The following is a 14,537-nucleotide window of genomic DNA, read 5'->3' on the forward strand; positions in this document are numbered from 1 at the left end:
CAGGGCAAGAGCCCCTCTTAACGCAGCAGGCTGGGGGTTTGTCATGCTTTGCCTCACATTTGGGGCACAGTTCTGGGTGAGCACAGGCCAGGACAGAGGGAGCAGCGACCCACATGACCTCATGAGCGCCCAAGGTGGGGAGAAGCCCCCCCATTCCCCAGCCACAGGACCCAGAGCTGCCAGCAGGGTAACAGAGGGGGCATGCAGACTGGAAGGGGGCCCAGCCCCAAAACCTCTTGGTTAAAACTCAGAACTGCCTGAGTTTTGTGCAGAAAATTCCTTATCTCATAGCCCCTTTCCCCTCCCAAAAAGCCCTCAGCTCTACCACCCAGGGATCCTTTTTCAACCTGCAGCAATTCACACAGCCGTGGAACAGAACCAGTTAACAATACAGAAAATTTATTAAACAGGGAATGTAACGCTGGCCGCCTTGCAGAGATTAGTCTGTGTCCCAGCCCAGACGGGCTGCCAGTCACCATCCAGACAGAACAAGAGACATGAAACCAGCCAGCTTTCTCAAAAGAGAGAATTTGCCTCAAAACCTGCCAGAGGGAGCTGCAGAGCACAGTGCAGTGTTTCAGGTTTGCAGTCCAAGAATCCCTCTGGTTTCTTGTGCCTTCTTTTAAAAAAGAGAAGATGCGAACATAAAGCAAAGAGACTGAGCCTGCCCTAGATTAAAAAAAAATACAACAAATTCCATGCATGTTTTAAAAGAGAAAGGGCAGGGTCTCAGAGCAACAGGAGCAGAGAGAAGGCAGCCAGGCCTACAGGGGAAACTGCTGCATCCTACCGACTCCATTTCAAAAAGGTAGTGGTGAAAGATGGACGCGTACACCCATGCTCCCACCTGCGCGCTCAGCCACACACCCACAGGGAATCTCATTATGCATCAAGGAAAGAGAAATTATCTTCCTCTTGGGGTTTGCGGATCCAGCTGCCGTAGCCCATCTCTTCTAGCGCGCTGAAGAAGCGCTGCTTAGCTTCTTGGTAGGACGTGGCTGCCTCCTTAGCTTCTGAGTACACCAAGAACTTCTGCAGGTCTTTGCGCTTGTTCTTGGCACAGAGCTGCTGGAACAGGGCAAACGTTTTCCTCTTCGACACACGAGACACCTCCAGCTTCGGTCTGAGAGAAAAAGGCAGCCACGTAAGACACGACAGAGACACAAGCAGGAGCAGGGGACATGGGGAACAACTGCACAATCGGATGCCTGCAAGATCTGGCTCAGTGAGACTGGTGTAGGGCCTGGGCTGGGCAGTGTTTGTTCTGCTTCAAGAGCTCAAATCAGCTTGAAAATCTCCCCAGACATGATACTGTAACTGCTCAGAGCATACCAGTTCTATGGCTGCCCCTCTCTCCCCAAGCAGAAAATCAGCACGAAAGACTCCTCTTACCCATCTACTTTCCCTTTTGTGCCATCCAAGACTTCAACTTCGCTTTCATCAGCAAGGCACCAGTTCACCGAAGACTCCTTCGTCTTGCCCGTCTGCCTTGCAGAATCGTACACACTGACCCGCCCGACCTGCATTGTCAGGGGTAAAGGAGGGTTTTGTGAGGTGTTAAATCCCAGCTACCCCACTCTGCTCCTTCTGCGAAGTGATCGCGCTGGGTCTGATCTCATCTGGGACAAGCAAAATCTGAGGCGTTCCTGTTCCCTGTGGAGAGGGGCTCAGCCCCTCCCAAGCGCTAGGTTCTCACCAAGCTGAAGGCTACAGGGGCAACCCTTGGTCTCCTTTCTCCCAGTAACCCACAGACACTGGGGAACACCACAGAGTGCTGGTTTACTGGTCACTACCCTCCTGACCCTGGCTGCAGGCGCTCTGCCAGGTGACACCCCTGCAGGGGCCTCAGTGAGGTCCAAGCCCATGGACAGAGGTGGAAGACAGGATGGAAATAAAGAGGTGTCAGGGCCACGGTACCTCAGGGTGGTTGATGTGATACGGAGCCTGCAGCCTCTTCTGCAACACGTCCCCGTCTCGCACCATGCGGCAGCAGATTGCACGCGTCAAGTGGCCCTGGCTGTACAAGTAACCTGTGAAGAGGCACACGAAGGCATTAGGAGACAGGGAACTGCACAGGTAGTAGACAAGGCACACACTGAGAACACCACAGCACTTCCCACAGTCTACAGAAAGCTGGCAGCCACAGGGATCAGCAACAACGACCTCCTCATTGCTACACGTCCCCTAGATGTGTAAGATGAAGATTTATAGACTGCAACGTTTATCACCAGACATATCCAGGCAATTTTTGTCTCACCCTCCTAGATCACATGTGCCTTCTAAAAATCGAGAACCCTGGAGAAAAACCTCTCCACCTACTACATAAAATCCACAAACTCCCTTTATACTTCAAAACAGAACAGCTCTGCCAAGAATGGCGTTTCGGTCTGTTACTCCTACAGCCTCCACAAACGAGCTTTTCCACCCCTGTGGGAGGCAGGGTATTTGTCAGTGCAGCCCATTTCGAAGCAGCAGGGCAGCACAGCTGTCCCAACCCAGAAAGAACCGGTGGGTCTCATACCAAGTGTAACAGAGCTGAGATAAACTGGCTCTATGAAGTGTGACAGCAACGCTCCTTGCAAACCGAGTACATTCCAGCGTAAGATTTTGTCACTGCAGGACATGGTGCGCAGCCTCTCCCCATGCTGGATCCCATCCCAAGTTGGCACAATGTCACTCGACTCCACCGGAATGGTACCTTCCCCTGCACAAGCAAGGAAGAAAGCTTTTCTGTAGAGTCAGGTACTCAATAAACCTCAAAACCCCATCAACAGCTGGATGGGAAGTTATCTTCCACACACAGGCACTGAACTCAGCCTGGCTCTGCCACGCTGGGAGCAAACACACTCACCATTCTCCACCTTGGTCCGCAGCTTGCCTTGCTTGGGGTTCTCAAAGAGAGGCTGATGCTGAGCTTGCCCCATCACGCTCGCCTGATCGCTGCAGGATTTATCAAAGAGTGCCCCGTCCCCACAAGGTGCTGTGCTAGAAAAGAAATGCTCCCCAGGTCAGAAGCAGGTTGCAGAAAGCTGCCGTGGCCAGCAGTGCAGCAGCCACACAGGTCACTGCCTGTACAACCCCATACAGACCTGACGTAGAGGTGAAAGGTGACATTGCTCTTTATTTTGAGTCTCTTCTTCCCCGCTGGCTCAAAAATGCTCTCTTCTGCAGAAGAAGGATTAGACGGGTCATACTTCATCAGCTCACTATAGAGAAACCTGAAAATAACAGCAGCATACCATCAAAAGGCTGCTTTGCCCCTCTAACAAGGAATACCTCAGTCCAACCACTGCCACAAACTGAGGACACCGCTCCTCATCCTGCCACACACAAGAGCAAGACAAGGAGTCGTGGTGGGGAATACTTGGAAGCCAACCTACAGCATTCGATACTCCAGACAAGGCAAGAAATAAAGCAGATTTCTTGCAATACAGAAGACATGTAGGAGAAAATGAGTGTTCTGTCAGGTAAGCAGACAGAAGCACTGGAAGGGGAGAGAAAGGAGCCTGCCTGGCTCTGCTCTGCTGCTTGCATGCACCTGATCCAAGCGTGAAGACGCCTTCAAGGTTGGTAACCTAGCACCTTTAGTCAGCACCAAGTTCACATTAACAGTAAAAAGCCCCAAAGGCAGCTGAACACAAGCAGAATTGTTAGCACAACCCCACGATCCATTTACAGCGACTGGGTCTTTTATGGCTGCTTCTGTCTGGGAACAGAGAAAAACCTTGAGGTCTCCAACATGCTGTCAAGGACTAAAGAAAAACTGCGGCTTCACAGAGATTCCTCAAATAAAACCTGTGCAGGCACTTTGCAAGGAGAGGTGGAGCTCACCATTCTCATCTCTGACAGGCTTTGCTGTGCCAAAGCAGCCCAGCAGCCACAGCTGTCAAGATTAATAGCAGAGACAGACAGTAAGCAAGAGCGCAACGCTCTGATTTTACAGCTTGCTGGGGAGCAGCCCTTAACACCTTCCAGCGCTGAGGAAGACAGATCCTAACAGCAGCAGACAAAGGCTTTACAAAACCAGCTGGCTTCGCTGTTCGTAACTGGGAAGGGCAGACAATTATAAAAGGCTTGCCCAACTGCATCTCACTTCAGTTCAAGGAAAGAAGAAGCGCCATGCTGGATGTTTATGCAAAGATGAGAACAATTGCACTGTTTGGTTTGGGGAAAGCCCCTCCCAACTGATGGAAAGTAATTTCTCGCTTCTCAACATGAACACGTTTGACAAATTTTCCTGAAGCTTTCTACACCTGTGCCCAGAAAGGCCGCAGCAGGATCTGGCGGGCAGATTCCCCGGCACTCTGACAGAAAGCTGGGCTCAGACTGAAACCACGCTTTGCGTGCTGGCCAAGCAGCCTCTGCAGGAGGCTTTATTTTAAGTACATCCAAAGCGGCCCTTGGGCTCTTGGCAGGTTTCCAGTTCGGTACTAATTTGGGACCATTCAGGCATGGCCCTTTCTTATCAGAAATCATATCCTTCTGTTTAACAACACATGGGTAAACAGCGGCGTTAAAGGATCACAACTACCTCCAAAGGAACCATCACAGCTACATCCCTTTAGGATGGGGTGAGCACCTTTTGGCAGGCACCTCTCCCTCTCCTTTGGGTTTCCCCTTGTCTCACCTCACAAAGCCTCTTCGAGAAATGATTTCTGCATGACAGTCATTCACAGTCTCCCCCTTCAAGCTCAGTTCTTCTCCTTTCACACATCGATTACCTGGAAAAAAACAAAACAAAACACAAAACACATCACAGAGTCAACACACAGCTTTACAGAAGAAGTGAGGATTTTGAAGGTTTTTATCTCACCTGAGGTTTTACTTCTCTGGGATTCTGAGTAGCAGCACCCTGACTATGAGATTATCCTGATCCAGGCAGTTAGGAAAATAAGGGACAAAGTACAGGCTACTTTAGGGATAGTGAAGGTGTAAGTTACCACAGTTTTAGGGCAGTGTCCCTTCAAAACCCTCTGTGCTTTTCAACCAACCACTCTGGGTGGAAGTACAGCAGCTACCTGGGAAGAGGCCTAAGGTATACAAAGCTGTGAAACATTGGGGGATCTTGTGCTACACAACGCAGGAATCCACGCTCTGAAAGATGTGCACAGACTAGTGCAGAGCAATGCAAGCAAAGATTAAGAGCAATACAGCTGAAGGCACAATCACTTCGTTCTCTCTCTCTCACTAAATCACTTGTGACACTATGCCAGCCCCAGGAGCATTTCTTGCCCTCTCTGAAGAAGCCTGCAGCAATTCCCTACTCATAGCTGACAGGGAAGAGCAGGGGGTTCAGAGATCAGCTCATGCTGGAAGCTGTCCATACCTGTTCCGATGCTGACCACGACTCCCAGGTCGTTGTTTTTCCTCCGCATGATGATGGCAGCCAGGATCTTCCGCCCAAGCAGGCTGTGCTGGATGCGAGCAGTGAGGGCGTTGAAGCGCTGGTGGCTCAGCATGGCCATCTGATCATGGAGGGTACTGCCACTTACAGGGAGCTGGAACGGGGATGCAGACCAGGATGGCTAAGAGACCACAAGCAGGTCAGTGAACAAAACAGCTCGAGCAGCAGCAGCTAGCCTGAAACACAGCTACCCAAGCAGAAGGCAGGAAGACAAAACACAGACCATAGGGAATGCAATTTTGGGCTGAACACACGGAGAGTATCAAGGGGTGGGTGAGGTTCTTTTGGTTATTTCTGGGGAAATACTCTCCAACGCGCTGAGCTCCGCTTTAAGCACGTCATCAACAGACAGCAGCAAGCTGTCCTCCTGGCAGCAAGCTACATGGGCTGAGGAGCGGCCTCCTGGGATTGCCAGGGGGAACCCCACTGCAAAGGAACAAAACCAATCTTGCCCGTTCCCAGAGACTCAGCCGAGGAAATCTGTTACTGGTTTCGCAGGAATTCCTTCTCTGGCTGCCTGTTGGGAGACTGCGCAGTCACTCCATCTCAAACGGGCACTTGCCTCCTCTAGCACTGCTGACTGCCACACTGTCCCTGATGGATTTTCTATTTACAGACACAGCTGCTACACTCAGCTGTGCAGCTGGGAATGCAGCTTTTAAGACACCACAAAACTCAAGTGTGATTTAAAGAAGCACAGGTTTGGGACAGCCATGCTGACACAAACAGGGCTTTGTTCTTATCTGATACACGACTTTTTGAGCTGACATAATGTTTAGTGTACTATGAAGGAATGCAGAATGGAATTACTTTAATCACAAAACAAAAATGAGCACGTTCCTGCTCCACCACAGGAGCATATTTCAGCAGCTTGGGGAAGTATCTGAGGATAACATAGCCCTACAGCAGACACCATCATGAGGGAAGAGAACGTCTATGCCCTGAGGAAACAACTAACCCATTTTGGGAGAGCATCAGCTTATCTACACCTTCAGAGAACAACGATCTCACAGTTGCTCTTGAAGGCATTTTTCTGCTGGACTGAACAGCACAGGACAGGCAGGGCTAAAAAAGCAGCCCCAGCCTCGGAGGAAGAGGATGTTACCTCTGTGATGTTGATTCCCTCCATGCGCTCAGCCTTCTCTGTTTCCCCGATCAGGACTCGGAGCGCTGCGTCAGCTGCCTCCTGCTTGCCCTGTTTTTTACTGTGTGCAGTTACAGCTGGGAACCAGCGGCCTCCAACCTTCGCCTGATAGACAAACCTGTAAAGACAGCAGCGCACTTCTGAGAACCTCAGAGGCCCCTGGATTTCAGTCTGCTTTTATATCTCAGTGTAAAAAAAGAGCAGAGTGGAGGTAGCTTATTGTTGTCCGGACATGAGGTTTAGTAGATGCAGAAGCATGGCCTGTTGCCACCTTTAACTGCGTCAGGAACTTTCTCCTGAAGAACGGATAGAGAACACAACAGCAAAAACACACAGTTTCCCCCTGGAGGGATGCAGCTACTTACTTTGGGTCATGGGGAGGTCCTGACTGGTCAATGAGTTTGAACTCTGCAGCAAAGCCATTAGAGCGGGCGTACTCCAGCAGGCCGCTGACAGGGTTGACGTTCAGGTATTTGATGAGCTCCCCAACACCCTTCGCTTTTGCTGCCTTGGATTCATCCAGAGCGATGACCTGTGCTCCACAGCCACGCGTGGACTGCTCACCCTGGGGCTTCACGACAGGCTAGAGCAGAGTTAGACAGGAGAAGGCTGTTAAATACAGAACAGCTGGTATCACTGCAGGACAAAGCAAACCTCTGCTAGAGCCAGGACATGACTTTGTGGGGTGAAATCCAATGGAATACAAAACAAAAAGGAAATAAGACAAACAAAGTACTTTGGTCTCATAAAGAAGCTCTCTGTACCTGTTCAGGTGAGGCACATGGCAGAGGCTCTCCAGAAAGAATCTTCATGGCAACTTCTGCTGCCATTTGCTTTGCTCCCTTCTTGCTGTTTCCTACCACAGCAGGGAAAATTTGGTCACCCATTTTCACACAGTAGCTGAACCTGACAGGACATTATAGCATACGAAGAGTGTTAAGCATAGATGTTGCAGTCTGTTTATTACCCCCTTCTCCCAGTTTAAATTAAATCCTTCTGCATTCTCTCTTATTTAAGTCTACCACGACGGCCTCAAACAGTTTGAAATGCCAGTCCAGCACTACCAGGTACAGTACAAGACTAGAAGCTGCTCCTGGTTTGGTAGAACAAACAGCATCCTTTTTCTCTTAGAAAAGGCATTACTTTTGGTCTCTTTCTGGAGGCAGATGTCTTGGAGAAGCGATTCCCAGACTCCTGGGATAAGAGAAGCACTCAGCTAGGTCAGCAATGACCACGGGAACGTGGGTAGCATGCTGAACAGCAAGGACATTAAAGAAAGGGTTTCTCTCCTCCCCGAAGCGGACAACGCCATGCCATACCTAGGATCATGAGGTGGGCCGTCCTGAGAGAGCAGCTGGAATTCAATCGTGTTCCCTGATTTTTGTCCGTACTCCATTAATATGCTGATAGGGTGCTTCCCGGGAAGCACGTTCAGTTGAGCTGGAGCTGACGATGACTCTGGCTCTGAACGCAAGGGCTACAGCAAGAAACCAATTTCAGACCAAGCAACGTTTGACCAGACTTACAAACAGAAGACAGGACTCACCAGTTCTGATTCAGAACTGTTGGATGGAAACTGCTCTTCACATTTAATTCCATCGGGCCTTCCGTTCTCTGCTTCTTGCATCAGGACCTTCATAGCATTTGCTGCTGCCTCCTGCTTAGCAAGCTTTTTGCTCCCTGCTTCTGCTGGTGGGAACCGGCGCCCACTGATCACTGCCTGGAACTTAAACCTTTGAAAGAAAAAAACAAGCAAGGTTAAACCAAGAGGCAAACCCACGGTGTTCTCACAGCAAGCAGCTCCTCTTGTGATTCAAATGAGAAGGAACAGCTAGCTGCCATGGACAAAAACATCAGGGATGCCAAGAGCTCTGCATCTGGGCCTTGCTTCGCAGCATTTCCAGAGCTGTTGTGAGACATACAGCAGCTCTAGATTTCATTCTGAAAGTAGAGGATGAATTGTCTTGTTCCTCAGTTGCCAAGCCCAAGAAGTGCAATGGCTGTATGCAAATAACAGCTCAGCTACGTCTCCTGCACACAGAAGACTTAAAAGCAGCTTGCAGTTCCACCTGCACCTGGTCATTCAGGGACATCTGTCCCTCCGGTGTTTTCCCTGACTACTCAAAGTGCTCGTGAACCACCCAGTGCGTTCACACCATACCACAGGTGCTGCCACACGTAAACCTCTTGCCTGCGATGTTTTTGCCTCCCTCCTCCTTGTGAGCACTACAGGGCTTTTCTCCTGGCCTCCAGCCCCTGTGCAGAGGAAACCTGCTTCCAGAAAAAAGGGGTCAAGTGGGATCTGGAGAGGGGTTGTGGGGCTGAATCCATTCAGATCACCCCTTACAAAAAAAGCCTGGGACTCTGTCTTTAGAAATTAGGCCAATTTTCCTGTCTAGCGAGTCTATTGACGTACCCCAGCATGGCACATACGTACTTTTCACCGTTTCACTGGTGCTCAGGAACAGCCACAATCTGACAAGTGGAGGCAGGACTCCATAAACCGTAGCGTCACGCCACGCTCTGCTCGCACGGCATCCACTCTGACCTGCTGCACCACAGGGATGTTCTGAGCAGGTTCACCTCATCTAACCCGAGATATCCATGCCCAAGGGCTTTGTTTGGGGCTCCCTTTATACCACTTCCACAGAGAGAACATCCTGACTGCGTTTGGGTAAGTGAGAGGCACCCCAGAAATGCCCGTTTTACTCCCTGTAATCTGAAAGTGATGAAATCCAGGCTGCCTGGGGGTAAATTTTAGAGTTTTTTGTTTTGTTTGTTTTTTTTAAGCTGCTACAAGGAATCAGCAAGGCCAATCAGTTCCAAATGAGGTAAACATTAAAGAACAGGCCCTTCAGGACAAGGCCGAGGTGGAGTTGGTTCAGGTCAGCTTAAACAAAGAGACAGCTCAGGGAAGTCAGGAAATCTTACCGTGGCTCGTGCGAGGGCCCGCTCTGCTCCAGCATTTCAAAGTCACAGTGCTGCGAGGTGTACTGGGAATATTCGGTAAGGCCACTCACTGGGTTCTTCTCCTGACAAGCCAACAGTTTCTCGACAGGCGTACACGGGAAACCAGTGTCAAACTGGGCGGCGTAACTGGGGGAAGCCTGGGAGTTCATGATGGACTCCGACTCCTCAGGCTGCACGTTGATAGTGTTCAGATTGTCCGGGATGTCATCCGAAGCCCACCTGCCATTCTCAGAGCTGTCATAGGTACTGAAGCTAGAAAATACGGGCTTAGTGTCCTCAGGCACGGCTGCTTCTGTGTCACTGTCGCTGCTCTGGTCAGTCTGCCCCGCAGCCTGCTGCCCGTTCTCCACACTCGATCCTGCTGCTGGTGAAGCTACAGCCACCGGCATCTCCTGTTGGTCTGCAGGACCAGAGGAAGATGGCAAACTCACCCCAGGCACAGGATCTGCTCTTCTGCTCGCTGCGCTGGCCTTCAGCCGCATCTGCATCCTCTCGCGTTTCCTGTCGGTCAGGGACCATCGCGGAGGGTTGGAGTTTTCCTTGTGGACGTCGCCCAGCTTCTCCAGGGCACTGAGGAAGGCGTTAACGTCCTTGGCCTTTGAAAAGCCAATGTTCTTGGCAAGGTTGAGCGCCGTTGTTTCTGCCACCCTGAACAAGTAGTTGCAGATTTTGTCCTTTGTCTCAGCCATCGTGGGGCTGATGTCTCTCGAGCTGGCCGCGCTCCTCTCCCCTCTGCTCTCAGAAGCTGAGGCCGCACTGCCCCCGCCGTGCTCAGGAGGGTTTCTTTCTCTCCCCGTGCTTGGGCTGGCAATCCTCCACAGCGGCGGCGTCTCTTCGCCTTTGTGCAATTTGCCTTCTCTGAGGAGCTTGTACAAAATGCGGTTGACTTCTTTCTTTTGAGTTTTAAGCTTCCGTGCAAGATCATAAACGGTACAAGTCTTCCCCACCCCAAGCTGCCTGAAGATATTCAGAATTTCCTGTTCATGGTTCTGCCCAGCAAGAGACAGTTGCTGGAAATTCAGACTTATGGTGTCAGAATCTCTCTCCCAGTTCTGATCGTGGTGCTGAGGAGGGCGACAATGCGATGAAGTTTCCACCCGTGGGCACTTGTTGGAGAACCTACGGCACCCTGCTCTGCCGCGCCTGGCTTGCCATCTCCCTGCAGGAGCTGCTGCCACAGCCGGCCAGCCTCTGACGCGCGGTTCCTTGTAGGATTGCAGCTCCTGGATTACACAGACTTCGCTGTCCTGCCTTTCTAGGGATTGCTGTCGTGAAAAGGCTTCCCGGTTAGTTTCCCGTGAGGTATGGGGGCGGTGAAAGAAACCTGGGTTAGTGCTGGAGAAGTTAGGTCTTGAGCTGGTAAAATATGAGCCTTTGCCTCGAGTGGTGCCTCTGTTCATAGCGCACTGCTGCAGCACGAGGGGGAGCCGGGCTGCCTTCGTCCCGGTAGAAGAGAAGCTGCTGTTCCCTCGGCGCACTCCAAACCTGAAGAGGAACCTGCCAGGAGGGGGAAAAACAGGACTTCAAAACCCAGTTACACAATTACAGGCTTCCAGAAACTCAGTCTGAACAGCCTCCCTACTACCGAGACATCTGAGGCATCTTTGCCTTGCCAAACCTTCCTCTTTCCACAGAGTTTAAATTATTCATGTAAGTACAAATGTCAAATTCTGTCCGCCCAGCACAAAATCCAGCAGTTGGGAATCACAGGTGAAGATACCCACGAGAAAACAGCTTAAAAAAAAAGAGTGACCCTCTCTTCTTTTGGGGCTGAATTTCAAGCTGGCTGCACGGAGGCTGTTTGTGTTCTGGCAATGCCTTCTGTCACCAGGCGCCTCCAAAACACAAGCAGCTTTCACTTGGCTGCCCTCCGGGAGGCGAGAATCGCAGCTCTGGTTTGCAGAGAAACAGCGGCACGAGGAGGTGAAGCAGCTCGCACAGGACAGAGCAGAGCCGCAGCGGGCTCAGAGCAGTTTTTAGACTCGTGGCCTGAAGTCTGACACCCTAAATGTACTTTCCTTCCTGGACGTGACCTACAGAGGTAAAGCATCACACTGCACGAGGAGTAAAGTGATAACATACAGAGAAATTGGATAGGTGCGGGCTTCCTAACGGTATGAAAGGTATTTTGGGACTGCGGCCCCAATTTCACTCGCATCTCTGACAGCTGGGCCATCCCCCTGTGCTACAGGGCATAGGTCTCAGCTTTTTACATGCTTTTTAAAGAAAAGAAACCAAGCACGGGATAAAACCTAGCCCTTCCAGCGCTGCTGCTTGTGAACCGAGCGGGTAAAAACATGCAACTGATACCCTCCTACCTCCTCGGTGACACCCAGGTCACCTGTCCTCCCCTGTGTGGCTCAGGTTTTTTTTGGAAAACTGACTTGGTGAAGGAAGTTCCCTTCCTTCGTACAAGGAAGGAAGTTTCCTCTCCTTCGTGAGAGTTTTGCAGCCACGTGGGGCAAGCTTTGATGGGCGAGGTGTAGGAGCTGGCAGTTACAGTGACAGGGAGAGAAGGAGGTGGGCTGCATGCGGGGTAACTCGTTCCTAAAGTCACTTAAATGGCAGAATAACAGCAAAACGCACAGAACCAAGTACGGCTCAAGGTCACCGGGGGCTTCACTCTTTAAACAAGTGGGTTAACAACCCCTGCCTGCACCCAGCCACCACCCCGGGAACACCGCGGGCTCCACGGGAGGTGAGCCCTGAGCTCAGGGCAGGGCTGGCAGAAGGACGAGGGGGCTGGGGACTCACCCCCAGGCTGATGCTCTTACCTCGCTCCTGGCCATCAGCTCCCGCATGCACCAGGCCCAACCGGGCAGAGCGCAGGCAGCACCGGGCCCCACCGGGCACCCCCGCAAGATGGCCGCGAGCTCCCTTTCGGTTTCGGTTCCCGAACCCTCCCCGCCCCAACGGGGGCGGGCAGTGCCCAGGCTTGGCCCCGTGCCCGGGACAGCGGCGGGGAAGGGACGGAGGGGAGGGGGAGGGGGAGGCGCAGGCAGGGCCCGGGGCTGGGCAGCGCTCGGGGAGCGGCTCCCGGCGGGAGCCTCGGCCCGGCCGCCAGCACCGGGGCTCTCCCGGTGGTACCGGGGGCTGCGGGACCCCCGGCCCCTCACGGCCGCCGCTCCGCGGGGCGGCTCCCCTGGGAACTCCGCACCGGGGACGGCTCCGGGCCCACCGCCTGCGGTCTCCGGGACACCGGGAGGGGAACGGGGGGGGAGCCCCGGGCCGCCCCGGGCCGCACCGGGCAGCTCACGGGGCAGCACGGCCCGGCTCCCCGAGCCCCCCCCGCCCGCCCCGGGACTCCCGGTGCCGAGCCCGCCCCCCCCCACCCCCCTTCCCTCCCCCCCTCCGCCGCCCCCTTACCCCCTCCGCCGCCGTCGGCGCCGCGGCGGGCGCACAGTGATGACGCCACCAGGCCCCGGCTGCGCCTGCGCGGAGCGCCGCGAGGCCGCGCGGCCGCCATCTTCCTTCAGGGCACAGAGCTTCAGGGCCTGTTTGCAGGCCGGGCAACGCATCGCCGCGGCGTGCCCGAGGCCTGGGCGCGACACCCGGCTCACGCCACGGGTGGGGGGGATGCTACGGGGGTACCTCAGGGCGGGGGGCGGCGGCGGAGGCTCCGGTTTTATCCCGGGGGGCGGCGGGAGCGGCCGCCTCAGGCCTGGGCCCGCACGTGCCCGGCACGGCGCATGCGCCGCGGCCCCGCCGCTGGGCCGCGCATGCGCACTGCGCACGGGCCGCGTGCCCGGGGGGGGGGGGGCGAGCCCGGAGGGGGCTCCCCGACCCCCCCCCAAATCCTGCAGCCCCCCCGGGCTCCCCCCTCCCCAAAACAGTGACGTTTGGGGACGCTTTTGTGAAGCTTTGGTTCAGGGTTGTTTAGGTTGCTTTTCTTGTTTTTTCTTTTTTCTTTTTTTTTCCTTTTTTTCTTTTTTTTTTTTCTTTTTTTTTTTCAGATGATTCTGGGATTTTTTTTTATTTTTTTTATTTTTTATTTTTTCTTTTCTGGCAGATTTGGGGGTTTGTGTTCCCCAGGCCGATTTCTGCACTTTATATTTTTTATTTATTTATTTTTTTCTGTAACAGGGATGCTCATTTTCTTAAATAAAATAAAAATAAAAATAAATAAAAAAAAAGGCCCCTCCTCAGTCAGCTGAAATTTTCACCTCTTGATTCCTGGCAGGATTTGGGAGTGCAGAAAACCCTGGGATGATGCTCAGACCCCGGGGTCCGGCGCTCCCAGCCCAGCCAGGCAGCGTTTCGTTTCTCACCCACTCATGAGCAGCGTGAATGACTGCGGTGTGCAGAGCACAAACCATCAAATCCTCAATCTGTTCCCTTTTTTTTTTTCCCCGTTAATTGCCTGTGATCGCTCTGAAGCTTTCACCCAGCCTCAGTGCATCTGATTCATCCCTGCAGCTCCCGAGGCCCCGCAGGAGGGTTACGGGGCTGCTCCCCGCGGTGTCGGTGTGATTTACCCTGCCCGTGAAATCAATAACCCACAGCACGAGTTCTGGAGCCATACATCCTCCTGAACTGCATCGCCCCAAACGCGACAGCCAGCCGCTTAATCGATACGAGTTCATTCTCCGTTCTCCTCGTTTGTGGAAAATTGGGCAGCCTCCAAGCTGGTTTCCATAGGAACGTGATTTGAGACCGTGCGAGCCGAGCTGCCGGAGGCCCGGTGTTAGCGCAGCGGCGTTCTCAGCTTCGTGCTGCCAGAAGCTCCCGGGGCCCCCCCGGATCGCAGCCGCCCAACGCTGGGCTCCTGCTCGCTGGAAATGGGCTCGGGGAGTTCATTTGTGCTGGAGATAAGGCGCCGATAACTGCTTCATGTGCTGCTGCGGCCCAGGCGGAGGCTGCTGCCTGCAGGCTGCTGCCTCCAGCCCGTGCTGGGGGCTCAGGAGGGTCCCTCTGCCCCCCCAGCAGCACCCGACACAAGAGCTGCCGGGGCTCGTCCTGCCCCACGCCCCGTGGGGGCTCCCCCAGGCCCCACAGGAGGCTTCCCGGAGCCGCGGTCCC

At 53.4% G+C, this 14,537-nt stretch overlaps 1 protein-coding gene across 4 annotated transcripts; it reads right to left on the reverse strand.

Annotated features, from left to right (window-relative positions):
- Positions 1-382: 382 nt before the first annotated feature.
- Positions 383-13,124, reverse strand: ADAR (adenosine deaminase RNA specific). 4 transcript variants are annotated; one of them, XM_027444448.3, is made up of 15 exons: positions 12,885-13,124; positions 9,480-11,015; positions 8,095-8,281; positions 7,868-8,025; positions 7,313-7,454; positions 6,914-7,131; positions 6,510-6,666; positions 5,327-5,525; positions 4,628-4,721; positions 3,090-3,218; positions 2,852-2,985; positions 2,522-2,704; positions 1,918-2,030; positions 1,393-1,520; positions 383-1,123 (listed from the first exon to the last, which is right to left on the reverse strand). In XM_027444448.3, the coding sequence occupies exons 1-15, from the start codon at positions 13,034-13,036 to the stop codon at positions 883-885; spliced, it is 3,771 nt and encodes a 1,256-aa protein (XP_027300249.3). In that variant the 5' UTR covers positions 13,037-13,124; the 3' UTR covers positions 383-882. The 4 variants fall into 4 exon arrangements, with proteins under 4 accessions (XP_027300249.3, XP_027300250.3, XP_071883999.1 ...); XM_027444449.3 differs by having other exon boundaries at positions 5,327-5,498; positions 12,885-13,111; XM_072027898.1 differs by lacking the exon at positions 12,885-13,124 and adding an exon at positions 12,293-12,432 and having other exon boundaries at positions 5,327-5,498.
- Positions 13,125-14,537: the final 1,413 nt, after the last annotated feature.

Source organism: Anas platyrhynchos, chromosome 26 (assembly GCF_047663525.1).
Source record: "Anas platyrhynchos isolate ZD024472 breed Pekin duck chromosome 26, IASCAAS_PekinDuck_T2T, whole genome shotgun sequence".
Taxonomy (NCBI): Eukaryota; Metazoa; Chordata; class Aves; order Anseriformes; family Anatidae; genus Anas; species Anas platyrhynchos.